The sequence below is a fragment of the Fistularia commersonii genome, chromosome 25, assembly GCF_037954325.1.
Source record: "Fistularia commersonii isolate RoL2024-O1a breed Wild chromosome 25, RoL_Fcom_v1.0, whole genome shotgun sequence".
Lineage (NCBI taxonomy): Eukaryota > Metazoa > Chordata > Actinopteri > Syngnathiformes > Fistulariidae > Fistularia > Fistularia commersonii.
The window spans coordinates 14,356,344-14,383,816 of record NC_141308.1 but is presented as its reverse complement, the minus strand read 5'-3'; the positions used below and the strand labels follow the sequence as shown (position 1 = coordinate 14,383,816).

General features: G+C 52.2%; 4 protein-coding genes and 1 long non-coding RNA gene across 16 annotated transcripts; 2 read left to right on the top strand and 3 right to left on the bottom strand.

Annotated features, from left to right (window-relative positions):
• Nucleotides 1-7: 7 nt before the first annotated feature.
• LOC147219461 (E3 ubiquitin-protein ligase RNF31) lies at nucleotides 8-4,575 on the bottom strand. 4 transcript variants are annotated; one of them, XM_086172196.1, is made up of 18 exons: nucleotides 4,415-4,575; nucleotides 4,084-4,174; nucleotides 3,907-3,972; nucleotides 3,635-3,825; nucleotides 3,416-3,531; nucleotides 3,040-3,347; nucleotides 2,903-2,970; nucleotides 2,635-2,817; nucleotides 2,355-2,537; nucleotides 2,167-2,265; nucleotides 1,999-2,088; nucleotides 1,809-1,911; nucleotides 1,592-1,710; nucleotides 1,141-1,254; nucleotides 1,018-1,066; nucleotides 862-949; nucleotides 620-788; nucleotides 8-489 (listed from the first exon to the last, which is right to left on the bottom strand). In XM_086172196.1, exons 1-18 carry the CDS (start codon nucleotides 4,457-4,459, stop codon nucleotides 358-360), a joined length of 2,214 nt encoding a protein of 737 aa, XP_086028322.1. In that variant the 5' UTR covers nucleotides 4,460-4,575; the 3' UTR covers nucleotides 8-357. The 4 variants fall into 4 exon arrangements, with proteins under 4 accessions (XP_086028322.1, XP_086028324.1, XP_086028320.1 ...); XM_086172198.1 differs by having other exon boundaries at nucleotides 3,635-3,801; XM_086172194.1 differs by having other exon boundaries at nucleotides 2,903-3,347.
• A 201-nt stretch (nucleotides 4,576-4,776) lies between these two features.
• c25h7orf25 (chromosome 25 C7orf25 homolog) lies at nucleotides 4,777-6,764 on the bottom strand. The gene is made up of 2 exons (XM_086172254.1): nucleotides 6,680-6,764; nucleotides 4,777-6,165 (listed from the first exon to the last, which is right to left on the bottom strand). Exon 2 carries the CDS (start codon nucleotides 6,147-6,149, stop codon nucleotides 4,902-4,904), a length of 1,248 nt encoding a protein of 415 aa, XP_086028380.1. The 5' UTR covers nucleotides 6,150-6,165; nucleotides 6,680-6,764; the 3' UTR covers nucleotides 4,777-4,901.
• Nucleotides 6,765-6,909: 145 nt separating this feature from the next.
• On the bottom strand, nucleotides 6,910-11,270 carry dnajc1 (DnaJ (Hsp40) homolog, subfamily C, member 1). 3 transcript variants are annotated; one of them, XR_015108684.1, is made up of 14 exons: nucleotides 11,106-11,270; nucleotides 10,470-10,846; nucleotides 9,726-9,827; nucleotides 9,604-9,650; nucleotides 9,328-9,493; nucleotides 9,162-9,259; nucleotides 8,986-9,079; nucleotides 8,817-8,901; nucleotides 8,551-8,714; nucleotides 8,359-8,478; nucleotides 8,231-8,279; nucleotides 7,770-8,149; nucleotides 7,445-7,612; nucleotides 6,910-7,273 (listed from the first exon to the last, which is right to left on the bottom strand). XR_015108684.1 is itself a non-coding variant. In XM_086172208.1 (13 exons), the coding sequence occupies exons 2-13, from the start codon at nucleotides 10,614-10,616 to the stop codon at nucleotides 7,544-7,546; spliced, it is 1,521 nt and encodes a 506-aa protein (XP_086028334.1). In that variant the 5' UTR covers nucleotides 10,617-10,846; nucleotides 11,106-11,270; the 3' UTR covers nucleotides 7,282-7,543. The 3 variants fall into 3 exon arrangements, 2 of the variants coding, with proteins under 2 accessions (XP_086028334.1, XP_086028335.1); XM_086172208.1 differs by lacking the exon at nucleotides 6,910-7,273 and having other exon boundaries at nucleotides 7,282-7,612; XM_086172209.1 differs by lacking the exon at nucleotides 6,910-7,273 and having other exon boundaries at nucleotides 7,282-7,612; nucleotides 10,470-10,843; nucleotides 11,106-11,237.
• A 57-nt stretch (nucleotides 11,271-11,327) lies between these two features.
• LOC147219458 (CYFIP-related Rac1 interactor B-like) lies at nucleotides 11,328-17,881 on the top strand. Of its 7 annotated transcripts, none has more exons than XM_086172228.1 (11): nucleotides 11,328-11,444; nucleotides 12,083-12,167; nucleotides 12,251-12,372; nucleotides 12,454-12,559; nucleotides 14,952-15,097; nucleotides 15,180-15,257; nucleotides 15,349-15,465; nucleotides 15,804-15,883; nucleotides 16,078-16,286; nucleotides 16,366-16,436; nucleotides 17,328-17,881. In XM_086172228.1, exons 2-11 carry the CDS (start codon nucleotides 12,095-12,097, stop codon nucleotides 17,424-17,426), a joined length of 1,101 nt encoding a protein of 366 aa, XP_086028354.1. In that variant the 5' UTR covers nucleotides 11,328-11,444; nucleotides 12,083-12,094; the 3' UTR covers nucleotides 17,427-17,881. The 7 variants fall into 7 exon arrangements, with proteins under 7 accessions (XP_086028354.1, XP_086028356.1, XP_086028355.1 ...); XM_086172230.1 differs by having other exon boundaries at nucleotides 11,351-11,415; nucleotides 14,952-15,088; XM_086172229.1 differs by having other exon boundaries at nucleotides 11,351-11,415.
• A 1,212-nt stretch (nucleotides 17,882-19,093) lies between these two features.
• LOC147219457 (uncharacterized) lies at nucleotides 19,094-22,110 on the top strand. The gene is made up of 4 exons (XR_015108685.1): nucleotides 19,094-19,497; nucleotides 21,057-21,350; nucleotides 21,689-21,742; nucleotides 21,871-22,110. It is a non-coding gene; the product is annotated as an uncharacterized LOC147219457 (long non-coding RNA).
• The last annotated feature ends 5,363 nt before the right edge of the window (nucleotides 22,111-27,473 follow it).

The following is a 27,473-nucleotide window of genomic DNA, read 5'->3' as shown; positions in this document are numbered from 1 at the left end:
CTCTCCGGATGATTCACCCGACATTTTTATTAGAACCGTTAAAGTGCAGAGGTTAGCATCGCTAATGCGGCTAGCATACGTTACAGTAGTTAATGTTCTTTAAAGAGTGCTAACTCACAGATGCTAATATGTGCGTCTGTTGGACCCTGTGATTGGACCGTAGTCATCATGTGACTTGAAGTTTATTGCCCCCCACAGTGGCGCTGCGTGCTGTTGGTATGGTGACGCCTGGCGGTGTGCTTGCTCCTGCTTTCATCAACTCGTGGTCATCTCTGCTGCCATGGCGACGCCATCTGGCCAATCAGAGACCACGTCCTGCTCCAGTGACTTGGAGTGTTACTCTAGAAAGGGGCGGAGTCAGTCACTGAGCAGGTGGCGTGGGGGCGGAGCCGGGGCGGCGGCCACTTCTGAAGGCAGGGGGCAAAGGGAGGCGAGGGGCGTGGGAGCAGACCGGGGCTGCGTCCGGAGAGGAAGGCGGCTGGTCAGCACCTGACACACACACACACACACACACATCCCGCGCTGTGATTGGCTGGCTGCAACCAGGTGATGATTCCCACCCCACCATTGCTTTTCGTGACCCCTGCTCCCCGATGGCGTCACCGATGATGTCACTGACCCGGCGCAGGCGCTGGGCGAACACTGATTCTGTCTCGTCGGCCCTCCTGGTCGGCACGGCAACGTGCCAGCGCCGCAGCTCGGCCGTCATCTCCGCGGGGCTGAAGAGGGCGGCGGGGTCGGCGCCGCAGCGGTTGACCAGCTCCACCAGGCGCTCCTTGTAGTGCGTCCTGCAGACAGGGGAGGGTGAGTCGGACCCGCCGGCGCCGGGCGGTCGCGGCGGCTAGCGGGCGGCGCTCTCACAAGCAGTATCCTCGGTGCTTGGCGGGACGCCCGCACGCCTCCTCCCTCCGGGCGCCGTCCTCCCGCAGCTCCAGGACCGAGCACGCCTCTGCAAGGTCCACATCAGTCACAGCGATAAGGAGCAGAACCGGCGGCGCGAGCGGGAGAACGCCTCACCGTCGCCGCCGCCCGCCGGCTCCAGCAGGGAGGGAGACACTCTGTGAAACTGAGACAGGAAATGACATCAGGGTCGGCGGTAAGCGGCGGGGTCGGGGGCGGGGCGGGGCGAGGCGGACCCACCTGCAGCAGCAGGTGCAGGCGGGCGGCGGTCCAGTCCCGCAGGTGGTACAGACAGTCCCGGGGGTGGTGGGCGTGGAGACCTTTGGAGCCGCAGGACAAGGAGAACCCGCAGGCCTGCACACAGCCAGTGTCACTCCCAGCTCCTGGACCACCTTCTGATGGTGGGGCCTCCAGGGACCAGGACCTTCCACCTCATCATCTCCACCATTAGAAGGTCTTCTACAGACACTGTTTCTCTACAGGAGCCTAATTCCCAGGAACCCTCCGTTGGTAGGAACACACTTCCTGTCTTTATCAATGTCCAGACCATTTTCACAAAACTGATCCTCATTTACAAATGACATACTTTCTGTGTGTGTGTGTGTGTGTGTGTGTGTGTGTGTGTGTGTGTGTGTGTGTGTGTGTGTGTGTGTGTGTGTGTGTGTGTGTGTGTGTGTGTGTGTGGACTCACGGCGCCCAGGCTGAAGGCCTGCTTGCACCCCCCACAGAACTGATGCTGGCACTGGGAGCAGGTGAAGTGCAGGCAGCCTCCTCTGGAGAGGCTGAAGATCAGCTGGCACTGAGGACACACTGACACACACACACACACACACACACACACACTCGGTGAAGGTCTGAGGTGAAGGTGCCCCCCTTGGCCCCGGGTCCTGGAGGTCTGGAGGTGGTACCGATGCTGCTGGAGCGGAGCAGCGGTCCGGTCTGGTCCGGCTGCTGCTGCTGCTGCCAGGCTCTGAACTCCTGGCAGGACCGGCCCTGGTGCTGTGGAGACCACTGAGAAGGACAGAAGGTTTGGAGCAGGCGGACCAGACCCGTGTGTGTGTGTGTGTGTGTGTGTGTGTGTGTGTGTGTGTGTCGTACAGGTGCTCTGCACTGGGAGCAGGTGCTCTTCCTGCAGCTGGGACAGTCCATCCTCAGCCGGTGGGCTTCATGCAGGAGGCCGAAGGAGCACTGGAACAGAGCGGGTCAGAAGGTCAGGCTCCTGGAGGTGGAGGACCCGGCCGGACCTCGGACCTCCTGGTGTCTTACGTGGGCGCACCAGCGGAAGCTGGGCATCTCCCGCAGAGCCCGGTCCCTCAGCTTGGTCTGGAAGAGCTCGTGGATCTGAGGCGGCAGGAAGTGACGGATCTGCGGACAAACGGGGAAACAACCTTCACCTCCTCCTCACCCTCTCCTCAGACCTCCAGGACCTCTCAAGGGACGGCGCTCAGGTGGACCTGCGTGTCCAGGAGGTTGAAGTACTCCATGGCCTCCTCCATCCGGCCCTGACCTCTGACCTCCGGCCGACCGCACTGAGGACACACCAGCTGCTCGATGCTCTTCTCCTTGATGGCCGCCGAGAAGAAGGCCTTGAAGCAGGCCTGGCACAGCGAGCAGGAGCAGTGGGTCATGGTGATGACCTGAGGAGCGGCCAGGAGAAGAAGAAGAAGAAGGCCGAGGGTCAGGGGAACGCCGCGGGGGCCGCGATCGTCCGGCGGGCCGTGTGATGACCCCGACCTTGCTGAAGGACACCTGCTCCTGGCAGATGGGGCAGCGGTGGCTCAGGAACTTCAGGGCCGATGGAAGATCTCTGCTCAGTCTCACCGCCTCCAGGGCGTCCGCGGGGCTGAAGGTCCGCCCCTCCAGGGTCAGCAGCGCGGAGAACATGGCCGCCTGCTCTGCGGGGAGGCAGGACGCCATCTGGAAGAGGGGAACGCCCAGACCTGCTGAGACCTGCGGGACCTGCCTGGACCCAGAGCCTGCAGGGACCTGCTGAGACCCTCACCTGGTCCACACCTGCCGGCGCTCCGTCCTGAGCTTCCTGGGAGCAGAGGGTCGGATCCGGCTCAGAACCTGGAACCACAGACAGGTAACCTGGATGCCGGACCCGGTCCCAGAACCCGCAGCGGCGCTCACACCCACCCTTCTGGTCTCTGCTGGACTTCCTGTCCAACCTCAGAGGTTCCATCTTCCTGCTGAGATTCTCCTGATGGGGGTCACCTGTGGGGTCCAGAGGCTGGTGTCCCACCTTCAGGCATGTGAGGGTCTCACCTGCAGGGGGGGGGCTTAGGAAGGGGTTGCTGCCGGTCGGGGGAGGGGCGGCGCTGAAGTCGATCCCCAGGAGCTCCTCCGTGTAGGACCTCCTGACCCTCGCCTCCTCGCTCTGCTCCCATTGGCTCCCGGGACCATGAGGGGTGCGGCTCGGTCCGGAGGAGACCGGACGCTGGAGGCTTCAGACGGAGGAAAGTTGAGGATCACGGTCCGTCTCTCACCTCCGGGAATCCAATTTCGGTCTGACCTTTGCCCTCTGCCCGCAGGGGGCGGAGCCTGTGCCGCGGGCCTGGCGTAAAGGGGCGTGTCCTCCTGGAAGGCCCGCCTCATCTCCGACACCAGCCCGGCGAGGTCCGACACGCCCTGGAGGGCACACGGCACACCTGACCTTCCATCACCTCCGTTCGGACTCACGTTCCTCGCCGCCCCCGCGGGGAGGAGATCCGCAGGCCGCACCGAACCGCACCTGAGTCCAGCTGCTGAGGGCGTCCAGGGTGACGTTCCCCGAGGCGTCCACGCAGGGACACGAGGGGTTGATGACCATGGAGCTGGACGGGCAGACGTAGCAGCGCGGCCTGGACGCGGGGTGGTGCTCGTGGATCCATACGCACACCGGCATGTTGTTGTCCTTCCCTGTGGAGAAACACCAGACCTGAGCTTCAAACAAGGTCAGTCAGCTAGAACCTGAAGGTTCCTCCACAAGCCCCTTCCTCTCCAGACCTCCTCATGTGCGCTCACCATCGTAGTGGACCGGAACCGTCCCAGCCAGGTACACCAGCCTCCTCTTCTCCTTGTTGGGGAAGCCTGGGGAGGACACATGTGGTGAAGGACGGCCGGACGGAGGACGGCTCTGGAGGTCCCTGTCCCCAGAACCAGCTCCGGTGGCCCGCCAGAACCTCAGGGGGACGAACTCACAGTAAAAGTCCACGTAGAGACGAAGGTCTGTGAAGACAGAGCGGACCCTCTGGAGGTCCAACAGGGTCTCCACCGGGGAAATGTACTGACACTGGACAGAGGAGACAAGGCAGGAAGGGTTGGGTGCGTTTAGCCATTTGTCAGATGTTTTTATTGTTGTTGTTTTTAGCATCGGTTAGCAGCCTGAGCTAACCCTCCGGGTGGGCAGGGCTGGCTGAGTTAGCCGGGCGGCTAGCGGCTAGTATCGGTGCTGCTAGCGCCGATCCTCCCGGCGGTTAGCGGCATATAAAGTCGTCTCGCCGGACCCGGAGGTGTCAACCGCCGTCCTCACCTCCGTCAAGGTGCGCAGCTCCGCCTCCGCCGCCACCAGGGGCATCTCCTCCCCCCGCGAACACCCCTGCCGGTCCCGGGGCTTAGCTGCTAGCAAGCAAGCAGGCTAACGGGCTAGCAGGCTAGCAGGCGGCCGCTCGCTCACAGCGTCGTCCGGTTTTCAAAATAAAACCGGGGACGCCGTTCGTACTCGATGACAAACACGGATAGAAACCAAGAATGAACGAGTTTACTTTGACTTGTGTATCTGATGTTAAAGTGAAGGATTTGTCAAAACAAACCCCTGAAAACGGTCGTCGTTTCCATAGCAACCCCTGGGGCGTTTTCTGCCCTTCCGACAAACCACTGAACAGGAGGACAGGGAGTGATTGATATGCTTTATTGATTCATTCTCAACAGTCAAGAAAATAAGTGGCTGATGGTAAACTGATATTTACACGGAGTGACAAACGCAAAAAAGTCCCATCAGCCCATGCGGCGGGGGCCGCTCAGATGGCCGTGGCCCTCCACTCCTTCCCCTCCGTCAGCGCCCGCGGCTGGTGGATGAACACGCTGTATCGGACGCCCTGATTGGCCGCCGCCCTGACGAAGCGGCTGTTGGCCGTCATGGTTACGGCCCGCAGCGCGTCGCCGGTGCCGAAGATCATGAGCGAGCGGCGGTTGACCTTGGCGCTGGGCGTGAGGCGCAGCGTGCGCTCCGACGGCTGGTCGTCCACCAGTTGGAGTCTGGCCAGCAGCTGGCGGGCGCGCTCCTTCTCGCCCTCGCCTCCCAGCGTGTCCAGGATGACCTGGAAGTCGTGGACGGCGGCGCGGCAGGCGAAGAGCTCCTTCCCCTGCATGAAGGCGTTGAGGCGGGGCAGCACCTGCTCACGGCGCTCCTGGGCCGCCTGCTCCGTCAGGACGGGCTCCCGGAAGGCGAGGTGGCAGCGGCCGTGGCTCAGCGAGGACACGTAGGTGATGAGCGTGGTGATGTCCAGGTTGACGCGCGGACACTCCTCCACCTCCACCTGCGCCGGAAAGGCCAGGCTGGCCACCACCGTGGCGCGGTCCACGCGGGTGGCCTCCGACGCCACCTCCTCGTCCTCCTCCTCGCTGCTCTCCTCGTCGCTTTCCCGCTTGTCCTCCTCGCCGTCGCTGGCGCCGTCCTCCGTCAGCACGCTGTTGACGGCCACGATGTCACCGCGCACCGACACGCCCATGTCCTTGAGCCTGTCGGCCATGGGGCTGGACACGCCGTTGTAGAAGGCGAAGACGATGTGCGGGTTCCTGTACTGGAGCGGCTGCTGGCGGCTGGCCTGCAGGAAGTCCTCGGCCTGCCGCACGATGCTCTTGTCGCCGTACTGGCCCCGCCCCTGCCAGATGTTGTGCAGCGCCTCGGCCTTGCGGCCCACGGCCTTCACCCAGGTGTGGCCGCCGTTGGCGACCACGTCCACCACCAGCGTCTGCTTGTGTCCCGCCTCGTCCTGGTAGGTGAAGACGTGAAGCAGGGCAACCACGCCCTCCAGGCTCTCCGCCGACTCCACGATGGCGGTGAGGTGCGTCAAGTTGGTGCTGTGCAGGTGAGACTCTTTGACCATCAGCTCGCCGGCCTCCACCCGCCGAAGGAAGCGTAGCTCGGCCCGCAGCTTCCCGCACAGCTTGCCCCGGCCCTCCACGCCGCCGCTCAGCTGCTCCGCCCGTTGCAGCAGGGCCTGGGCGGCGCCGATCCGCTCCTGCAGCATCGCTTGCAGAGACATGGCGCCCGCATCGCACCTGTGGAGACACCAGGTGACCCTCAGTGACATCTCAGACTCACCTGTAACCACGGCCGATCACCTGCCTCCGTCTAACCCCAACTACCTTCCTGTCCTCTCTCTCTCCAGCCCTAAATGCTCCTCTCTGGTCGTTCTTCTACCCAGATCTTCACCGTCCCTCCTCTGGCCACCTCCAAACCATCTCAGTGTGATTTTTATCTCCAGAACATCTCCCATGTGCCGTCCCTCTGATGGACTCCTTCCTGATCCTCTCCAGCCTCCTCGCTCCCAAAGAGAAACTGTCAGCTCTTCCTCCTGTCTTCTCCACCTATGTTTTCATCCCAGCTTATCTTCCTCCAACCTACCAAACCCCGATGTCCTCCCACAGGCCGTTAGCTCGTTAGCCATTAGCTGCTCTATCCGCTAGCGGTGCCGTGCCACGCTTAGCATGTTCAGCGGGACGTTTCTTTCTCGACGTTTAGAATTGAGGAAAAAAGAAAAGACTTCCAAATGTTCGAAGCTGTCAGACTTACGGCGGCGTTGACGTGTTGGGCTCGAAATAGAGCTCAATGCTAACCGACAGCGTCTTCCTCCACCGGCACTTCCGGCCCGCGCTCCGCTGGCAGGAACAACAACAAACACGCTTCCGGTTTTTGACTTTTCGGAATAAAAGCTCCGAAACAAAAAAAACAACAAAACACGTTACGTATTAAATCAACTAACAATATTGTTGATTATAATAACGAAACTGCAGACCAGAACGTTTTGGCTTTTCACATTTTATTACTAATAATTGTGTTTTCTGCTTCGATTCAACAAGTCAATCCAGTCCTGAAATGAGACACTTTGAATACAATGAGCCCGAATCCTGGATAATCCCTCGTCGACTTCTCCCCCGTTGACCCGACGGATGCGCCGGTGATGTTTCTGTGTGTCCAACAGCCCTCGGGCCAGACGCCGAGCTGCATCCATGGGCATGGTTAGCTTAGCACGGTGGTGAATGGGGGGAAGATATCCGGTTTTCAGGGATGTTTCCAGCATTTTAACTGACAGTGACGGCCACTTGGGGTCAAACGTCAGCCCTCAGTCAATCCTGTGACTTTCTCTTTTGATTTTAACACGAGACGCTGCGGGAGACAATAAATATGTTTATTGATCAGCTGGACAGACGTGACCGACGGCATGCTTGGCGACCTAAGGCACGTGAAGCTATGAGGTCAGGTGACTTCCTCAGTTGTGTATACATAGATATATATATACATATATCTATATATATATAAAACAAAAAACAACCACACCTGAGCAGGTGAGCTGTCACACCATAAGGACAGAAATAAAGAGGAGAAAAACATGAGGGGAATCAGTCTGATCTGGATCCGGGTCAGAGGCCAGGTTCATCAGCTCTTGGCCTGCTTCTTCTTCTGGACCAGCTCCGCCAGCATCTTGTAGCGGATCATGCACTCCTCCTGGAACGCGGCAAGAACACTGCGGTCAGTCATCAAGCTCCGCCCATTTTTTAATGTCACCCTACTAAGCCGCTATCTTTGTGTCTGGCTCTGCGGCGGCGCCTCAGCAGATACAGTGATACACCAGATACGGTCCTCCCGGTAGACGTAGTCTCACCTTGGTCTTCCCAGGAACCACTTTGGCGATGCGGTCCCAGCGCTCGGCGGTTCCTCTGGGAAACTGCTGCAGGGCCAGTTCCAGCAGCTTCTGCTGGTTCTGAGTCCAAGCCAGAGGGTCTGGCTTCTCCTGAGGCTCCGCCTCTTCGTCCTCCTCCACCACCGCAGCGGGGTCAAAGTCCCTCTGCCGCCGACCTCTGACCTTGAGCTCCCCTGTGTCCGCGGCGGCGGCGGCGGGCTTCCTGTTCCTCTTCCTGACGGCTGAGGAACCCGCCTCCTCCTCCACCTGCAGCTCCTCGCTGGCTCCGCCCACGCCGTCAGCCACAGGAAGTGACCTCGCAGGAAGAGGCGGGCCCTTCAAGTCGGACAACTTCACCAGACCTGCGGGAGACAACGACCCGTGAGCCGCCTCAGCAGAACCACAGCAGAACCGGAGGAGATCCTCAGAGAGACAGGGGTTACCTGAGGTCAGGCTCACGTTGTCTTTGGCCTGTTTGACTTTGTTGGTCACCTGAAGGAGGAAACACATCCACGGTTCAGCTCCACCGCTGAAGCCTGAAGCTCTGAGGACATCGGAGGGGTCGACTCACATCCATCACAGATCTTCCCAGCTCCTGGGCGATCTTCTCCCAGCGGCCCGGAGTTCCCCCGGGGAATTTGACCATCAACCTGCTGAGAAGACTGAGGTCATCCTCCGTCCAGTCGGCAGCCTGAGGGCAGACACAGGGGGCGCCGGTGAGCAGACACACACACACACACACACACACACAATAAACCAAGACCTTCTTCTTGGAGGCTTTGCGAGCCTGCAGCCAGTCGTCCATCTGGTCCTCGATGTCCTCGATGGAGGCCGTCTGCTGGTAGCTCTGGAGGTTCAGGTTCTCCTGCGATGGCTCGTACACAGGAAACTCCATCTTTGGCCTCTTGACCTTTGGCCTCTTCTCTCCTGGTGGGAGGATGGATCAGCGGTCACCGTGGATGGACGGGAGGTCCGTTCACAGAGACGCCCTCCGGGAGCGAAGGCAGAATTGATTTTGAAAATATTTACTGATCAAGACTTCCTGTTCAGCTTCTGCTTCCTCCCTCTGCTGCTGCTTCATCTGCCGGTAGTCCTCGTAGTACTGCTGGACCTCCTGCAACACAGCCAGACCGGGACGCGTGAGGGACCGGCACCCATCACCGAACCTTCCGGGCCTCCCGGAGCCCAGCGGAGGTACCTGCACGGTCTGCGGCAGGTTCTTGACGGACAGGTAAAGCCAGATGCTGAGCTTCAGAGGCAGGATGTCTTGCCAGTGGGGCCGGTCCAGGACTCTGGAGAAGCGGACCAGGCGTACAATGAGTCCTGAGAGACCGGCCGACGAGGAGGAGCCGGGGGGTTGGGTCACGGCCGTACCTGTCGGGCCGGTCCTGGACGATGCACCTGAGCTCCTCGGCGGGTTTGGAGCTCAACTTCTTTTTCTTCTCCTTCTTCTTTTTGCTCAGCAGCTCATCCTGGAAACAGTCACCGTCAGGTCACGCGAGCCGCTACGCGCCGGCCGCTCTCCGACCGGCCGTCTCACCAGCTGTTTCTCCAGGTAGATGGACCAGATGACGGCGTAGTGTCCCACGGTGAGGATCAGGAAGAGCAGGAAGCCCAGCTCCGTGTTGCTCATCCTCCTCACACGCCTGTAGTAGAAGACGGGCTGCCGCCAATCAGGAAGTCCGTTGACCAGGATGTCATCGTACCTGTGGACACACACACACACACACACACACACACACACACACACACACACACATGTTGATGGGCATCTCGGAGTGAAGGTCGGATCCCAGTGTCCACTGATGAGCCTCACCTGCGCCGTCTCTCCTCGTCCTTCAGGACTTCATAAATGGCGACGAGCTTGACGGAAAGAGAGCGTTAATGCGGTCCAGTGGTTCCGGCCGGCTTCTCGCCACCTTCTCGAGGTTCCCTCACCTGCCTGAACTGAGTCTCGGCGTTCTCGTCTTTGTTCCTGTCCGGGTGGAGAACGAGGGACAGGCGCCGGTACGCCTTCTTGATCTCGGCCGCCGTGGCGTCCTGAGGACAGAGAGACGGAGACAGGGTTCTGCATCCGGACACGTCCACCGACTGTTCACCATCTCGCCGAAGCCTACAGACTCCTGAGAGCCTCCAGTGGAGCTGCTGACCGTGGACTGAAGAACCCGGAGAAGACCCAGGCAGGAGAACACGGAGGGAACCAGGCGGACTCAAACCAGGGGCCGCCCCCCCGATCTGTCCCCCGATTGTCTGAATGTGGAAGGACAGGTCAGCGGAAGGTCCGCCTGGACCGCGGCCCTCAGCCGGAGAGGTTCCTCGGTTCATGAGGATCTCCAGTGAGGTTCCTCACACCGAGGGACAACCGGCAAGCAAACAAATCGACCGAGTCCTTCAAGTGACGGCCGGGTGAAGCCAGGTTCTCCTGGGTCCGGTCACGGTTTTAGACTTCAACACTCAATTAGATCTCCAGAAGCTCTTCTGGGTCGGCGGCGGGACGAGATGGTCCTCACGCCTCCCCGCTTCAATCCAAGACCTTCCGCTCTGCGCCGGAGGCACAGAAGCCTTTAGCTTAGCGTTGGCATTCAATGCTAGCTCTGGACCGGACCGGCGGCCCGCTAGCTCACGATGCTAACGGGCTCGGCGGCGCCTTCGCGGTCGCCATGGAGACGCGCGGAAACGCACCTGGCCCAGGGAGAGGAACTGGTAGAAGGTCTGCGGGATCTCCTCCACCAGGTCCAGCAGCTCCAGGTCCGCGTCCCAGGCGGCCGCGGGGGGGCCGAGGCAGAGCAGCAGGCCCAGGGGGGCCAGCAGGGACCCGCACAGCCGCATCTCCGCCCGCCGAGCACCTCCGCCGACGCCGACGAGTCTCCGACGCTCCGCTCCGGGAGCACCGTGGGCCAGCTCAGCGGACCAACTGACCCGGAAGTGCAACTGTCACATCCGGGTCACGTCCAGACCGCCGCAATACAACCCCCGCCGGGCGACAGCGACCCCTGCTGGACGGGCGGGGAACATTTAGGTCTTTTCCAATCAAAACCACGGGAACACGAATCCGCCTGCTGACACAACAGAGACACAAAGGCGTGAACAAACGTCAAAAACACAAAAGAAATAAACCGAAGAATAACAAACAAACTGGCTGCAAAGCAAACAAACGCATGGGCAGTCAGATAACACAGACACGCCAACAATCAACAGAGGGACGACTATGTCAACAAACAGACAAAGAACAACAAACTGTCGGCTTGTCCAGACAAACAAATGAAAACAAAGATGAGTGGATTCAACAGATAAAACAGGAGGGGAAAACAAACTCACAAACTGATATGACAAACAGGCGGATATGAATGACAAGCCTTTTCCCCAAGGAGCGTGCCGCCGGGACGGAAGCGGACCCCCGTGGAAGTAAACAGGAAGTAAACAGGAAGTAAACGGGAAGTAAACAGGAAGTCGTGCGGCCCCCCGGTCAGGTCCTCGCCCTCTGATTGGCTGCGGCTCCACTTCCTCCTCAGGAAACGTCTCCTTTTATAGTGAACGCCGCGGCGAGCGCCTCTGTTCCGGGTTGGCGGCGGTGCGGAAGGAGGCGGGGCTTCGGACCGGAGATACACCGGACGCACACCGGACGCACGTGAGCGACCGCCGACACCGGCCGGACAGGTGAGGGGGGGGGGGGCTGCGCACCGGGAGGGGGCAAGGGGGTCCCGGCGGATCCCGGTGGATCCGGTCGCTTCCCGGTGGATCCGGGCGGTTCCCGCCGATCCGGGCGCGGCGGACGTGTCTCGTCCTGCCGGAGCTCCCGCTGCTTCACACAAACACGCAGCGCCTCCGGCGCCGAAGCACCGGACCGGGACCCGGAGCAGGACCGGACCACCAGCCGGGCTCTGCCGGATCAATAGAGGACCAGGAAGTGAGCCGTGGATGGATGAACCACTGGCAGGAACCTGGAGGAACCACACCGGACTGGAGGAGGAAGAAGAAGAGAAAGTGTTGTTCACATGCAAGTGATCAGCAGGCAGAAGTTCTTTCCTGCATCACAAACATCTTCTAACCTTTTCCATCAATGGACGGATGAAAGGATGAGTGGATGAGTGGGTGGATGGATGGATGAAGAAGTGAATGTATGGATGGATGAGAGGGTGAGGTTCCTCCTCTCTGGGTCAGAGTTCATCCTCGGTCTCACCTTCTCTCCTCCTCTCTGGACCCATGCCTTCCTCCTGGGGGGTCATGTGATGTTGTTGTGGTCATGTGATCGTGGGATGTTCTGGTCACGTGATCATGTGTCTGGTTTCCGGCAGCGAGCCGAGGCCATGGGGAACCTGATCCGGGTCCTGAGCCGGGACGTGGACCAGGCCGGGGGGAACTTCTTCCTGGACTTCGAGAGTGAGTCCCGATGGTCCATAGGGGTCCGGGAGGTCGGGGGTACGGGTCGGGTGCTGACCTTTGACCCCGGCGTGTCCCCGCAGACGCTCAGCCCTCGCCGTCGGAGAGGGAGGTCTGGGAGAAGGTGAACGGGGTCCTGGCGGAGGCCCAGGTGGTCCTGGAGGAGCTGCAGGCCTACAGAGGGGCCGGGGAGGAGATACGACAGGTGGGCCTTCATCTGGAGGAGAAGGAGAGGACCTCGATGGACCCTTGGAGTTACACAATGTGTGTGTGTGTGTGTGTGCAGGCCATCCAGAGTCCAGGGGTGGAGGAGGTCCAGGACCGGGCCTGGTCTGCTGTGGTTCCTCTGGTCAGCAAACTGAAGAGCTTCTATGAATTCACTCAGAGCCTTGGTGAGACATGACCACTGCTGTGTGTGTGTGTGTGTGTGTGTGTGTGTGTGTGAAGGTTTTATGTGTGACTTTGTGTGTAGGTGTGTGCTTGTGAGTGTGTTGTGTATGTGTGTGAGTGTGGTTTTTATCTGTGTGTGTGTGAGTGTGCGTATGTGTGTGTGTGTGTGTGTGTCTGTGTTTATGTATGTGTGTGTGTGAGAGTGTGTTCGTGTGTGTAAGTGATTTATTGAGTGTCAGTGTGTGTATGTGTGTGTGAGTGTGTGACTGTATGTAAGTGTGTGTTTGTGAGAGAGAGTGTGTTTGTGTGTTTATGCATGTGTGAGTGAGTGTGTTTGTGTGGTTTAGTGAGTTATTGCGTGTCAGTGTGTGTGTGAGTATGTTGTGTGTGTGTGTGTATGTGTGTGCGTGTGTGTATGTGTCCGTGAGTGTCCGCATGTATGTGAGTGTGTGTGTGAATGTAGAAGTGAGTGATGGAGTGTCAGTGTCTCAATGTTTAAGTGTGTGAATGTTTTATGTGGATGTGTGTGTGAGTGTGTGTGTGTGATTTTGTGTGTGTAAGTGTGTGAGTATGTGTATGTACGGGTGTGTAAGTGTGTGTGAGTTTGTGTGTAGGTGTGTGAGTGTGTGTTTGGAGGTGTGTATGTATGTGTATGTGTGTGTGTGTGTGTGTGAGAGAGAGTTTGTGTATGTGTGTGTATATGTTTGTGTGTGTGGGTTTGTGTGTATCTGAGTGAGTGATTGTGTGTGTATGTATGGTGTGTGTGAGTTTCTGTATGTGTGAGAGTGTGTGTATGTATGTGTGTGTGTGTTTGTGTATGTGTGTGTGTATTTGTGTGTGAGAGAGTTTGAGTATGTGTGTGTATATGTTTGTGTGTGTGGGTTTGTGTGTATCTGAGTGAGTGATTGTGTGTATGTATGGTGTTTGTGTATGTGTGAGTGTGTGTGAGAGTGTGTATGTATGTGTATGTTTGTGTGGGTTTGTGTGTATGTGCGTGGGAGAGTTTGTGTATGTGTGTGTATATGTTTGTGTGTCTGGGTTTGTGTGTATCTGAGTGAGTGAGTGTGAGTGTGTGTATGTATGTGTGTGTGTGTGAGTTTGAGTGTGTGTGAGTTTGTGTGTGTGCGTGATTGTGTCTGTCTGAATGAGTGAGTGTGTGTATGTATGTGTGTGTGAGTTTGTGTATGTGTGTGTGTGTGTGTGTGTGTGTATGTGTGTGTGTGAGTGTTTGTTTCTGTGTGTGCATGTGTGTATTTGGTGTGTGAGAGCGTATGTGTGTGTGATTATGTGTATGTGTGTGTGTGTGTGTGATTATGTGTATGTGTGCGTGTGTGTGTATGTGTGTGAGTGTGAATGTTTTATGTATGTGTGTGTGAGTGAGTGAGTGAGTGTCAGTCTGTGTATGTGTGTGTGTGTGATTGTGTATGTGCGTGAGAGAGTGTGTATATGTGTGTGTGTATATGTTTGTGATTGTGTGTATCTGAATGAGTGCGTGAGTGTGGGGATGTATGTGTATATGTGAATTCGTGTGTATGTGTGTGAGACTATATGTATGTATGTGTGTGTGAGAGTGTAATCGGTGTGTATGTGAGTCTGAGTTTGTGTGTGTGTATGTGTGTGAGTTTATGTGTGTATGTGTGTATTTGTGTGAGCGTGTGTGTATGTGTATGTATGTTTGTGTGTGCATATGTTTGTGGGTGTGTGATTGTTTGTATCTGAGTGAGTGATGCTCAGTGTGTGTGTGTGTGTGTGTGTGTACATATGTGAGTGTGAGTTTAGGTGTGTGTGTGTGTTTGTGTGTGTGTCTGTATGTGTATATCTGTGTGTGTCTGTAGGTATGTGAGTGTGTGTAGGTGGTTGTATGTGAGTGTATGTATGTATGTCTGTGTGAGTGTGCAAGTGTATGTGTGTGTGTGTGAGTTTGTTTGTGCCTTTGAGTGTGAGTGAGTGTGTGTGTATGTTTGTACATGTGTATTTGTGTGTGTGTATATGTTTGTGTGTGTATGATTGTGTGTATGTGAGTGTGTGTGAGTGTCAGTGTGTGTGAGTGCTTGTGAGTTTGTGTGTGTATGAGTGTGTGAGAGTGCAAGTGTCTGTGTGTCTGTGTATGTAAGTGTAGGCAGGTATGGATCTAAGTGTGAGAGTGCAAGTGTCTGTGTGTGTGTGTATGTGAGTGTGTGTGAGTTTGTGTGTGTATATGTGTGTGTGCGTGCGCGAGAGTGTTTGAGTATGTTTGTATGTGTATGTGTCTGAGTGAGTGAGTCAGTGAGTGTGAATTTGTGAGTGTGTGTAGGTATGTTTGTGTGATTGTGTGTGTGTGTATGTGTGAGTGTGTGAGTGTGTAGGTGTGTGTGTGTGTGTGTGTGTGTAACAGGTGTGTGTGTTGTGTTTCAGAGTGTGGTCTCCACAGCCTGCTGTCGGTCCTCAGCTCTCCTTCTTCCAGGCCGATGCAGCTCCTGGAGGAGAAACAGGCTCTGGCTCGCCAGTTCGCCGCCATCCTGCACTTCACGCTGCGCTTCGACGAGCTGAAGGTCGGAGAGGTCGGCGAGGCGCCGCGGAGGAGGTGTGTGTGTGCGTGTGTGTGTGTGTGTCGGAGATGCTGACGGGTCCGTGTCCCATCAGATGACCAACCCGGCCATCCAGAACGACTTCAGCTACTACCGCCGCACCATCAGCCGCATGAGGATCAACAACCTGCGGGTGAGACGGCGAGGCTCCGCCCCCAAGCCTGTCCTTTCTTTCCAACGCGCCGCTTCCTGTCATGTGACCTCCCCCCCCCCCCCCCCCCCAGGCCGAGGGCGGGGAGGAGGTGAACAACGAGCTGGCCAATCGGATGTCTCTGTTCTACGCCAGCGCCACGCCCATGCTGCACGCGCTCAGCCACGCCACCTCCGCCTTCGTCAGTGACGTGAGTCGTCCAGAGATCCATACGTCCCTATCGATTTGACAGACGATCAATAGATCACATATATCATCATCTACTGATACCGTGATCTATTTCGTATGTTTATACAACCACTTATATAGTGGTGTATTGATATGTTGGCGTCTTAATATATTGATGCATTGTTCTATTGATATATTGATTATTGATGTATTGGTGAATTGATGTATCGGTATATTGATCAATTAGTATATTGATATATTGATGTCTTGATATATTAATGTATTGATTATTGATAAACTGATTGTTGGCGTATTGGTGTTTTGATGTATTGATATATTGATGTGTTGATGTGCCGACAGAACCCGGAGGTTCCCATCGAGAACACCACGGACTGTCTGAGCACCATGGCCAGTGTGTGCAAGGTGATGCTGGAAACACCGTGAGTTCCTGAACACAACACACACACACACACACACACACACACACACGCTTTTTATTCATATCTGCTGGTGTGTTTTGGTGTGTTTCTATATGTCTGTTTGTTGAATGTTTGTGGATGTGATGTGTACTTGTGTGAACTTATGGTTGTGTGTATGTGTGTGTGTGTGTGTGTGTGTGTGTGTGTGTGTGTAGGGAGTATAGGAGTCGCTTCACCACCGATGAGACGGTGTTGTTCTGTCTGCGCGTGATGGTCGGCACCATCATCCTGTACGACCACGTGCACCCTGCTGGAGCCTTCGTGAAGACGGCTAACATAGACGTGTGTGCGCACACACACACACACACACACACACACACACACACACACACACGTTATATAATGGGAAATAAAAGTTCTGATGGTGAGTTGCAGGGACACTGGGGGGATGTTAGCAGAACGCTGGAGAAGGTTGAACCAGCAGGTGGTTTGTGTTGGTGCAGGTGAAAGGAAGCGTTCGCTTGCTGAGGGAACAGCCGGCGAGCAGCGTGGAGGGTCTGCTGAACGCTCTCAGGTCACACACACACACACACACACACACACACACACACACACACACACACTTGGGATGAACTGAAGAGGCTTGATTTAATGTAATCTGCCTTTAGATTACTTTTTCAATCATAATTATAATGCTCATCGGATAGTAATCAGATTACAGGGACCAATCTGGAGTGAGATGAGTTCAATTGGTTTGATTGGATCACGGTCAAGAGTAATCTGATTACATTGAAAAGTAATCCCATTCAACTGGTCAAGTAATCGGATTACAGCGAGACACCCTGCGCATGACTGGAAAGTAATCTGATTAATCTGAAAAAAAGCTAAACAGGGATCAGGAATTAATCCGATTACAGCTAAACAGTAATCAGATTACATCTAGAAAATCATCTGATTACAAATTGAAAGTAATTTGATTACAGACAGGGTTGCTCTGATTACTTGAAATCAGATTAATAATCAGTAAACCTTTTACTTTACCTACAAGGGAAAGTAATCTCATTACATGGGTTAAGTAATCTGACTACTTCTGGGTTGTCATCGGATTACAGCCATGAGTAAACTGATTCAGGTGGAAAGTAATCACATTACACCGGTCAAGTAACGGTTACAACTGATTACAACTCGGCAGTAATCTGCTATATTGGCCGAGTAAATGGTTTGTTCTTGGAAGACAATCAGATTACTTTTCAGGCAGTAATCAAGTATTTTCCGTAAGTATCCGATTACTTTGAGAAAAGTAACCTCTGATCAGATTTCAGTGGTAGTGTTGTCCATGGTTGTAATCAGATTACAGCAGTAAGTGATTACTGGCAGTTGGAGTATTTCCTCCTCCTCTTCGGTCCCGTTCGGTGGCCGTTTCCATAGTAACCTGGGTGGTCATGTGACCCCCCCCCCCCCACAGGTACACCACCAAGCACCTGAACGACGACTCCACGTCCAAACAGATCAAGAACCTGCTGCAGCCTCAGTGATCAGAAGCTCCACGACCTTCTCTGGCTGAAGGGGAGCTTCTCCGCTCCGTCCCAGAACCTCCTCCTGGAGGAGCAGGAGCGTGGACACCTCCTCCAGGAGGACCATGGACACCTCCTCCAGGAGGACCATGGAATCCTCCTCCAGGAGGACCATGGAATCCTCCTCCAGGAGGACCATGGACACCTCCTCCAGGAGGACCATGGACTCCTCCAGGAGGAGCGTGGACAGGGCGCTGCTCCCCCTCCAGGAGTCTGGCTGGAGGACTTTTTGGACTTTTTGGTCCAAAAAGTAGAGACTGTACATTGAAACTTTCCTTCCTCCTCCTCTTCTTCTCCCTCTTCCCTTGTTCTTCTCCCTGTGTTCTGGTCCAAGTCTTCTATAGTTTTATTAGATGTTTAAAATCTTTATTTTTACACTTCAGAACAGCTGAGCTGCAGCTTCACTGTTTCATCTGACTGTCAATAAAATTCATTTTGTAGTAAAGGCTTCTCTGTCTTTTGGAACTGATGCAGTACACACAGTATGTCCATGCAGTACTCATGTACATGCAGTACTCATGTCCATGCAGTACTCATGTACATGCAGTACCCATGTACATGCAGTACTCATGTGCATGCAGTACCCATGTGCATGCAGTACCCATGTACATGCAGTACTCATATACATGCAGTACCCATGGACTCCCATGAAGGTCCAACCTCTGTGCTACGCAGTGAAGAACATCTTAACATCCTGGGAACGATCGAGTTCGACCCGTGCAGGTTCTCCGTCCTCCCTGGACCTTCGCTTCCCACCTGAAGGCGAGGACCTGCTGTCCAAAGGGTCTCCCTCGCTGGTACTCTGGTCACCATGAGGGTATGGGGGGTCACGGGGGGGCGAGTCCTGATGGCGACCACCAGGGGGCGCAGAGTGTTCCACCCGGACGAGCCTGCTCTGACTACACCAAGAACTTTGTACGTCAGAATCCGAGAGAGTGACAGTTCCTGGTGAGCGGAGGAGGTGCGACTCAACGCCGCCGACGCTGCGCTCCATCGCCAGGAAGAAGCCGCGGCCTTGACACGCCTGCCGGTTCAGAAACCGTCCTTCATCGTGAAAGATGATCTCCTCGCGCGCCGACGTCCTCCACGTCACCACGGTTACCACGGTAACCCCCCCCCCCCTCCTTTAAAGCATGCCAGCGCCTCCTCGCCGCAGGTCCACCCGAAGAGGCGGCGGCGGCGCTCAGAATGCTCTCCCTCCCGGCTGCCGCTCTGTGCTGTCTGACTTCAGGTGAGTGTTTGCGGCCGATCGGGAGCCGCCGGCTCACGCCGACCCTCAGCCCTGCATCTGCTTCTTTGCAGCTCTGGTTGCCACGGCAGCACATCTGGGTCAGGAGTTATCGCTGACCAGGAGAGTCAATCAGTCTGCCTCCTTCAGATGTGCAAGACCTGAACAGTGTCATATATACACATGGTGGTTCCAGAAGAAGGAAGGAGGAACCTTCACGCAGATTCTTCATGTCAACGAGGACGAGGACACCTGTGAGGAGTATAGAGGCTTCAATCACCCTCAGATCAATGATTTCTCCATTGCTCGTGTCGAGAGTCACTGCGACTTGCAGATCCAGGAGGTGAAACAGAGTCACTCGGCCTCCTACTACTGTGCCTGTTGGGACCGGAGTGACTCCCACAGCGGCTGAAGATCCCTGCTGCTGGAACAAAAACCAGCCGCTGCCAAAGCTGTGGGAAAGCACAGCTCCCAGGACCACCTCCACCTCACAGGGTCCGCCGGCGAAGACACGGACCGATGTTCTGTCACGGGTTCTGCTCCGGGAGGAGCTCGTCGGACACCTGAGGAACCTCAGGAGACACGGAGGAACCGGGTTCCGCGGCAGTGAGCACCCGGTGATGGAGACGTGGACTCCGGGACTCCGGTCCACTAACTCTTCTGTTTCTTTGTTCTTCTTCTTTTGTTGTTGTTTTTCTTTTCGTTATCTTCCTTGTCATCGGGAGTTTCTCAGTGTCTCCTCTGCTTGGAGGAGGAAACAGAGGTTTTTATCAGCATCTAATTCACCGTGTGGACCTGGATCTTCATCTCCGCCACCAAACTCTACGTTTCAGGTAAGAAACCATGACAGGGAATATAGTAGCAGGACAGGACTACTATAGTAGTACTACAGTAGCAGTACAGTGGTCGTGTATTCATAGTAGTACAGTCTTAGTATATGAGTAGTACAGTAGTAGTATTTGTTGTATGGTATTATATCAGTTGTACGATAGTAGTATATTAGATATTAGTAGTACAGTTGTAGTATATTAGTAGTACTGTAGCGGTATATTAGTAGTACAGTAGTAGTATAGTAGATATTTGTATTGAAGTAGTAGTATATTAGTGCAGTCATAGTATATTAGTAGTACAGCAGTGGTATATTAGATATGAGTATTACAGTAGTGATATATTAGTACAGTAGTAGTATTTGTAGTATGGTAGTATATCAGTAGTACATTATTACTATATTAGATATTAGGAGTACAGTTGTAGTATATAAGTATTACAGTAGTAGTATATTACTAGTAGTCTGGGTGAACCCAGCAGGTAAATGTCCACAGTAACAATAAGCGTTCAAAAGGACTCCATGACGCTGCAGTTGTACTTTATGAACACAAGTTACAGAGTAAAATGGACGCCACTTCCTGCTTCTGCTTCCTGGACCAACAAGAACATAACGAGTCAGTCGCCCTGAAAGTATACTAGTAATAACTGAGTACTTCTGGAGTAGTATCTAACTCATTACAGGGTACTATCTGAGTCATTCCATGCAGTATCTGAGTCATTCCATGTAGTATCTGAGTCGTTCCATGTAGTATCTGAGTAGTTCTATGTAGTATCTGAGTAGTTCCTTGTAGTATCTGAGTAGTTCCATGTCGTACCTGAGTAGTTCCTTGTAGAATCTGAGTAGTTCCAGGGTAGTATCTGAGTAGTTCCATGTAGTATCTGAGTAGTTCCATGTAGTATCTGAGTAGTTCCATGTAGTACCTGAGTAGTTCCTTGTAGTATCTGAGTAGTTCCAGGGTAGTATCTGAGTTGTTCCATGTAGTATCTGAATAGTTCCTTGTAGTTTCTGAGTAGTTCCATGTAGTATCAGAGTAGTTCCATGTAGTATCTGAGTAGTTCCAGGGTAGTATCTGAGTAGTTCCATGTAGTATCTGAGTAGTTCCATGTAGTATATGAGTAGTTCCAGGGTAGTATCTGAGTAGTTCCATGTAGTATCTGAGTAGTTCCGTGTAGTATCTGAGTAGTTCCATGTAGTACCTGAGTAGTTCCTTGTAGTATCTGAGTAGTTCCAGGGTAGTATCTGAGTTGTTCCATGTAGTATCTGAATAGTTCCTTGTAGTTTCTGAGTAGTTCCATGTAGTATCTGAATAGTCCCTTGTAGTTTCTGAGTAGTTCCATGTAGTATCTGAGTAGTTCCATGTAGTATCTGAGTAGTTCCAGGGTAGTTTCTGAGTAGTTCCATGTAGTATCTGAGTAGTTCCAGGGTAGTTTCTGAGTAGTTCCATGTAGTATCTGAGTAGTTCCATGTAGTATCTGAGTAGTTCCAGGGTAGTGGGTCAGGTGAGGTGTCCATTGGTGGACATCCATCATGCCCTGAGCCGTTGTGTCCCCTGTGGTCGGTCAGATGATGATCCCGTCCCCCCGGAGGTGTTCACGTACCGGGCGTCGGCGAACGGGACGGAGGTCCTGCTGTGCGCCGCCACCCAGATGTTTCCTCCTGCGGTTCGCTTCTCCTGGACGGACCTCCACGGAAGCTCCGCTCCCGAGGGGCTGCGGCTCGGGGCCGAGGGAGGCGCCGCCGCCGGCCTGCTGCTGCCGCTCGGCGCGCAGGACGCGGCGTACGGCTGCCGGGTGGAGCACGAGGCCTGCGACCCTCAGGGCTGCCGGCAGGAGATCCCTGGAGAAGAGGCGCTGGCAGGTGAGCGTCTCCGTGACAACGGCCCAGTGGGAAACCTGAGGGGAACGAGAAGACCTGTCTGGAGAGCATCGGAGGTCGGCCCACGGAGAAGATCTCACAGGGGTAACAGGTCTGGAGGAGACCTGGTGGAGATCTGGAGAAGATCTGGAGGACACGGGCTCATCTTCTGATCAGTGGCAGGAAGGTCATCCTGGAATGGTGGACCTTCAGGAGGAGCAGGAAGAAGATGGACTCACATTGTATGATATAGATCATGTCATGACATGTATAGTAATGTATGTGTGTGTGTGTGTGTGTGTGTGTGTGTGTGTGTGTGTGTGTGTGTGTGTGACTTCCAGCTGCCTCCTGTCCTCCAATGACCCTGAACCCTGAGGACACTTTGCCTCCTGAAGGTCTGGACCAAGGGTCGGGGGGGCAGAACCTGCTGAGGAGCTCCATGTTTCATACTCACACCCTCCTGTGTGTGTGTGTGTGTGTGTGTGTGTGTGTGTGTGTGTGTGTGTGTGTGTGTGTGTGTCAGTGTCCCAGTACCAGGTGAAGCTCCTCAGTCTCTTCTACCTTCTGCTGACCATGAAGAGCCTCTTCTTCTTCGGCGCGTCTCTGGTGAAGATGGCGGGCCGGCGCCGCCTCTGGTGACATCACTTCCTCTCCCTCCTGGCTCCGCCCTTTAAGCCCCGCCCCCTCCGCTCTTTGCCGCCGCCACCAGTTCCAGGGAACGTCCTTCTTCTCTGCTGCCATCAATAAAGTTTCTTGATCAGTGCGTTTGCTCTTCCTCCTCCTCTTCCTCTCCGCCCGACACCCGGGCTTCGGTCCGGGCCTCGGACCCTCCATGTGACTCCGCCCCCGGCCTCCGATTGGACGAGGAGGCGGGCGGCGGTGAAGGTGCGCTTCCTGGAAGGGAGGAAGAAGAGGCTGGACCAGGAGGAGGTCCTGCAGAGACAACCCACGTATTCCACCTCCTACAATGTGTGTGTGTGTGTGTGTGTGTGTGTGTGTGTGTGTGTGTGTGTGTGTGGTTTCCACCCCCAACACCTCCACCAGCAGGAAGGAGGTGGTTTATACGCCTCACACTATCTGAAATCATCAACCACACACACACACACACACACACACACACACACACACACACACACACACACTTGCCTGCATCCACAGGTGCACAAACAGACTCAGATCTTCACACGGTGGAAACAGCAGGTCTCTAGATCCCGTCTGTCTCCTCAGAAGGACTCGCCTCCTTCTCCTCTGTAGATGATGTTTGTTCCTCCAACGTTGAGGGACGTTTCTTGCCGCCAGACGTCTGCAGTAAAGAGTGTGTGAGTGCAGAGGTGGCCTCCGTGTTTGAAGATCTCTGCAGGGGTGTTTTCAGGGCCGGGGCCTCGCCGGTCCTCAGCATCTTCCTGCAGGTCTGAGCTCCTCAGAGGCGGCAGGTGTTAGAGAGAGATCCTACCTCGTGCTGGTCCAAGTTGAAGCCTGTAAAGAGGAGACCGAGGTTATCACAAGAAATAACACAGACAAGTGACTATTCTTCTGAGCTCTGCAGAGGAGGAGACTCAGCGCTCTTTGGAGGCAAGATCCAGAGAATCTCACGAGTTCCTCCTTGATCGGCCTTTTGTTGTGTGAAAGTGGATTGGTGTTGACAAGATCATATACAGGGAGAGGGTGATTCCTGTTTACATTCAGGGGGTAAGTTCCTTATCAGGGGTAAGTTCCTTATCAGGGGTAAGTTCCTTATCAGGGGTAAGTTCCTTATCAGGGGTAAGTTCCTTATCAGGGGTAAGTTCCTTATCAGGGGGTAAGTTCCTTATCAGGGGGTAGGTTGCCATTTGCTTTGCAGTCATTTTGCAGACGCTTTCATCCGACCCGACATACAGTGGAGGTGCTGAGGATTGAACCCGGGACCTCATGCTTGCGCTCTACCACTGAGCTGCAACACCTTCATGCTTACTTGAATATACAATCATGGGTGCAGGTTCCTGTTTGAGGACAAAGGCCATTTGTGCTCACACGTCTGGCTGTCTTCATGTGAGTAGTGGAAATAACATCGCTATGAATATAGAGAGAAAACTCTAACATTTCCCTCCTGTTTATGAGACTACGAACAATGTTAAACACTTCGGCATCATCACACCATGTTAGTACAAAGTTTTGAGATAACACTTCATACAACATCATGGTCGTCTTTCACAGTCGAATTATTACAGGTATGTTTTTCTAACTCACTCACAGGCAGTTGCTCATATGTTTGTCCAGTGTAGTGAGTCCTTGGTCGGGTCTGCACTGCTATCATCGCCATCTGGACAAAGGCTGCGGAAGCCATTTTAGCAATCATGCTTCTCGAACACGGAATAACGCACATAGTGAACAAACAAAACAGGATAAGAATCACAATTACAGGTGTAAGGCATTTTAAAATTATTTGTGACCAAGTTCCGTTTCCAATCCATCCAAGAGGGTCAAACTGTGGAAATGGTGTTAAAGTATCACTGTCCTCTTTACCCTCCGGCTGGTTCTTCACCATTTTGAGATGGTCCTTCTTTCTCCTCAGACTTGTCATCGTTTGTCTCTGCCTTCTCCTGCTGGGTCGGGTTCTCTTGTTTTGTCGGCTCATCCTGGATCCCTCCAAGCTAGACGGCTCGGGATCCGGTGGTTTCTTCACTGACACAGCCGATGCCTTGAGACGAGTAAGACTGTCCTTCTTGCTCCCCTTTGTAGTCAGCCTTCCCCACCAGCCAGTGTCGGTGGGATCCACAGGGAGTACCTTACAGTGGGATTGATGAGTCCAAGTGGATCCTTCCGCAATTTTCACTGCAGTCAGTGTGGTTAGAAGAACTTGGAACGATCCTTCCCGGCGTGCTGAACTCCAACAGCTTCTCTTTATGACGTTCACGAAGATCCATTCACCAACTCGGACCTTCACCTGTGGAGCAGTTTGAGATTCGGGCAGATCATTTGTGTCTGTTACATCTCGTTGTCTTTGTGTTTTTCTATTTTTTCTAACATGTATTCCACTATGGAGTCTTCTGTGAGGGCCGTCTCTAGGTCTGGATGGGTCATCGGTAACCTGGATGGTCGACCATCTGGTTAACCATCTGGAAACCCTCCTTTCTTTGGCCTTAAGTTTGCTTGAGCATTATGTTTAATGCATGTTATACATTGTGCACAAAAATGTCTTGAATTGGAATTTAGGTTAATTGTATAGAAGTGTTGTGATATAAGTACCTCCATCCCTCCTGTTGACACATGGCAAGGCCCATGAGTCAAAATAAAAAAGCTGCTGCTTTAGATAATGATTTCGGTAAGATGGGTTTTTCATTTATCACCAAAATTCCACTGAGGTCTGTTGCTCCTCTCTTGAGCCAGGATGGTCTTTCAGCAGCTGATGCATTCTCCTGAGCATCCTTTAGTACGTCACTGTCAATTAATGATGGTGTGGAAGGTGTTTGTTTTGCTGCTTTCTTTGCTATTTTGTCAGCGAAGGTATTTGCTTTTGTAACACCGTCTGTTCCTGATTGATTTTATTACTGCTAATTTTTGTGGGAGCAGAATAGCTTCTCGTGGTTCTTCTTCTTCTTCTTCTTCTTCATCCTCATCTGAATGAGGTGTAGGTGCGTTCACTTGGTAAGGGTGCAGCTCCTCACTTCACCTGTCTCTCCTGTCATGACCTCCTTGTCTGTTTTGCCCACACTGTCGTGACCAGTGGCCTGTTTTACCACAATGCCAGCATGTGTCATCTGTCCGTCTAGGATGGAAGTCCTCCAACTGCACCTTGTGGCATCTCCTGTGGTGGGAGTTGCTGCAGCACAGCTTTGACGACTGTGTCATCATGTTCTTTTTGTACGAACATAGTTTCTTTGCTCTGATCTTTAATTTGCTCTTTTTATTCTTTTGTATACTTTGTGCTTGTATAGTGGCTTGTTCTATCCATTTTTCTTTTTTTTTTTACTTCGTCAAACTTTTTGTTGCTGTTTTTCTTGTTTTTGCATTTTTCATGTTCATCTATAAGTTTGTCTCGTATTATTTTTAATGATGCCAATCTTAATTTTTTATCCCTGTTGTATTTCTTTTTGCATTTTCTTACATATTGTACATTATCTGGATCCAATCTGTGCATGTATTTCACATCCCCTTCCAGGTCTTGTTCATTTTTACTCTGGAAGAGTTTCCCATTTTACACTACAGGTTGTTGTGGTTAACGATCAGTCACAATGTTCACAGAGATCATCGACTGTCAAGCTTCTACAGAACCTGGTGTTCTGCGGACACAGCCGTCACTGCAAACCAACTTTCTCAATTTTAACCACAACCAAAAAAAAAAAAAATTAAAATTAAAAAACAAAAATCAAACTTACTTCAGAGACTGACTCTAATCAGTATAAAAATCTCTTTGAAGTAACAACACACACACACACACACACACACACACACACACCCCAGTGCACTCTGCTGTACTTTCTTTAGCGGAAAAAAGTATAAACCATACTCAGTCTGTTAATTTGGTGTTTCCTCCTCGGCCTCCTCGGTCCGTTCAGATCCCGTCAATCCAGCGATGGCAGGTGTGAGGAGGAAGTTCTAACCACCGGCCAGGTAGAGAATTCACTCTCCGGGTCTTTGTCTCAGATCACTAGATCTGGCCGTCGACGGGCTTCGGCGTGTCCTCCTCCACCGGCCACTTGTTGGATGTGTTGGGATCCAGGTCACGGCGCCAAGTTTTGTGAGAGAGATCCTAATTCGTGCTGGTCTAAGTTGAAGCCTGTAAAGAGGAGACCGAGGTTATCACAAGAAATAACACAGACAAGTGACTATTATCACATTTTTTCAAATTTGATGACTTTTGACATTTTTTGTCAAAATTGTCATGAATATCTATATTGTCACATTTAACCAATTTTTCACTTTTCCCGATATTTTTCACTTTATCAACAATTTTCATTATACTTTATAATTATCAATTTTTTTCCAATTTGGTGACTTTTGATATTTTTTGTCAAAATTTTCATGAATATGGATATAGTCAGATTTTGTCAATTTTTCACATTTTCCAATATTTTTCACTTTGTCAACCATTTTCGCCACACTTTATAATTTACACAATTTTTCAAATTTGATGACTTTTGACATTTTTTGTCAAAATTGTCATGAATATCTATATTGTCACATTTTGCCAATTTTTCACTTTTTCCAATATTTTTCACTTTGTCAAAAAAATTTAATTACTTAATGGTTTTAACATTTTTTTTCCAATTTTACTGACCTTTGAGATTTTTTGTCAAAATTTTCATGAATACATGTATCATTATTTTTTTCAAATTTTCAATTTTCCCACATTTTTCACTTTGTCAACTATTTACATATTACTTTACAATTTTCACATTTTTTCAATTTTGATGACTTTTGAATTTTTTTGTCAAAATTTTCATGAATATCTTAATTGTCATATTTAACCAATTTTTCACTTTTCCCAATATTTTTCACTATGTCAACAATATTTTCAATACTTTACGGTTTTCTCATTTTTTCCAATTTTACTGACCTTAAACATTTTTTGTCAAAATTTTAATGAATATATGTATCATTAGTTTTTTCCATTTTCAAATTTCCCAAAAATTTTCCCCTAGTCAACTATTTACATCATACTTTATGATTATCACATTTTTTTCAAATTTGATGAGTTTGGAAATTTTTTGTCGAAATTTTCATGAATATCTATACTGTAACATTTAATCAATTTTTACATTTTCCCGATATTTTTCAATTTGTCAACAATTGTTTACATACTTAATGGTTTTCACATTTTTTTTTTCAATTTTACTGACCTTTGACATTTTTTGTCAAAATTTTCATGAATACATGTATCATTGTTTTTTTCCTATTTTCAATTTTCCCAACATTTTTCACCTTGTCAACTATTTACATCATACTTTATAATTTTCACATTTTTTTCATTTTGATGACTTTTGAAAATTTTAGTCAAAATTGTCATGAATATCTATATTGTCACATTTTGCCAATTTTTTACTTTTTCCAATATTTTCACTTTATCAACAGTTTTCATCATACTTTATAATTATCACATACATGTCCTGCACCAGTCTAACATACTTGTCCAGACTTCCCTCAGAA

What these genes read in the sequence shown, in the direction of transcription:
- LOC147219458 (XM_086172226.1), top strand. Translation starts at nt 11,710, where the DNA reads ATGAACCACTGGCAGGAACCTGGAGGAACCACACCGGACTGGAGGAGG. An exon ending in ACGAGCTGAAGGTCGGAGAG is followed by an intron (nt 15,098 to 15,179) that starts GTCGGCGAGGCG and finishes GTGTCCCATCAG; the next exon opens with ATGACCAACCCGGCCATCCA. An exon ending in TGAGGATCAACAACCTGCGG is followed by an intron (nt 15,258 to 15,348) that starts GTGAGACGGCGA and finishes CCCCCCCCCCAG; the next exon opens with GCCGAGGGCGGGGAGGAGGT.
- c25h7orf25 (XM_086172254.1), bottom strand. Translation starts at nt 6,149, where the DNA reads ATGTCTCTGCAAGCGATGCTGCAGGAGCGGATCGGCGCCGCCCAGGCC.
- LOC147219461 (XM_086172194.1), bottom strand. Translation starts at nt 4,459, where the DNA reads ATGCCCCTGGTGGCGGCGGAGGCGGAGCTGCGCACCTTGACGGAG. An exon ending in CCCTCAGCAGCTGGACTCAG is followed by an intron (nt 3,532 to 3,634) that starts GTGCGGTTCGGT and finishes TGTGCCCTCCAG; the next exon opens with GGCGTGTCGGACCTCGCCGG. An exon ending in AGCAGGTGTCCTTCAGCAAG is followed by an intron (nt 2,538 to 2,634) that starts GTCGGGGTCATC and finishes GCCGCTCCTCAG; the next exon opens with GTCATCACCATGACCCACTG.
- dnajc1 (XM_086172208.1), bottom strand. Translation starts at nt 10,616, where the DNA reads ATGCGGCTGTGCGGGTCCCTGCTGGCCCCCCTGGGCCTGCTGCTCTGC. An exon ending in TGAACAGGAAGTCTTGATCA is followed by an intron (nt 8,715 to 8,816) that starts GTAAATATTTTC and finishes TCCTCCCACCAG; the next exon opens with GAGAGAAGAGGCCAAAGGTC. An exon ending in TGGTTCCTGGGAAGACCAAG is followed by an intron (nt 7,613 to 7,769) that starts GTGAGACTACGT and finishes GCCGCGTTCCAG; the next exon opens with GAGGAGTGCATGATCCGCTA.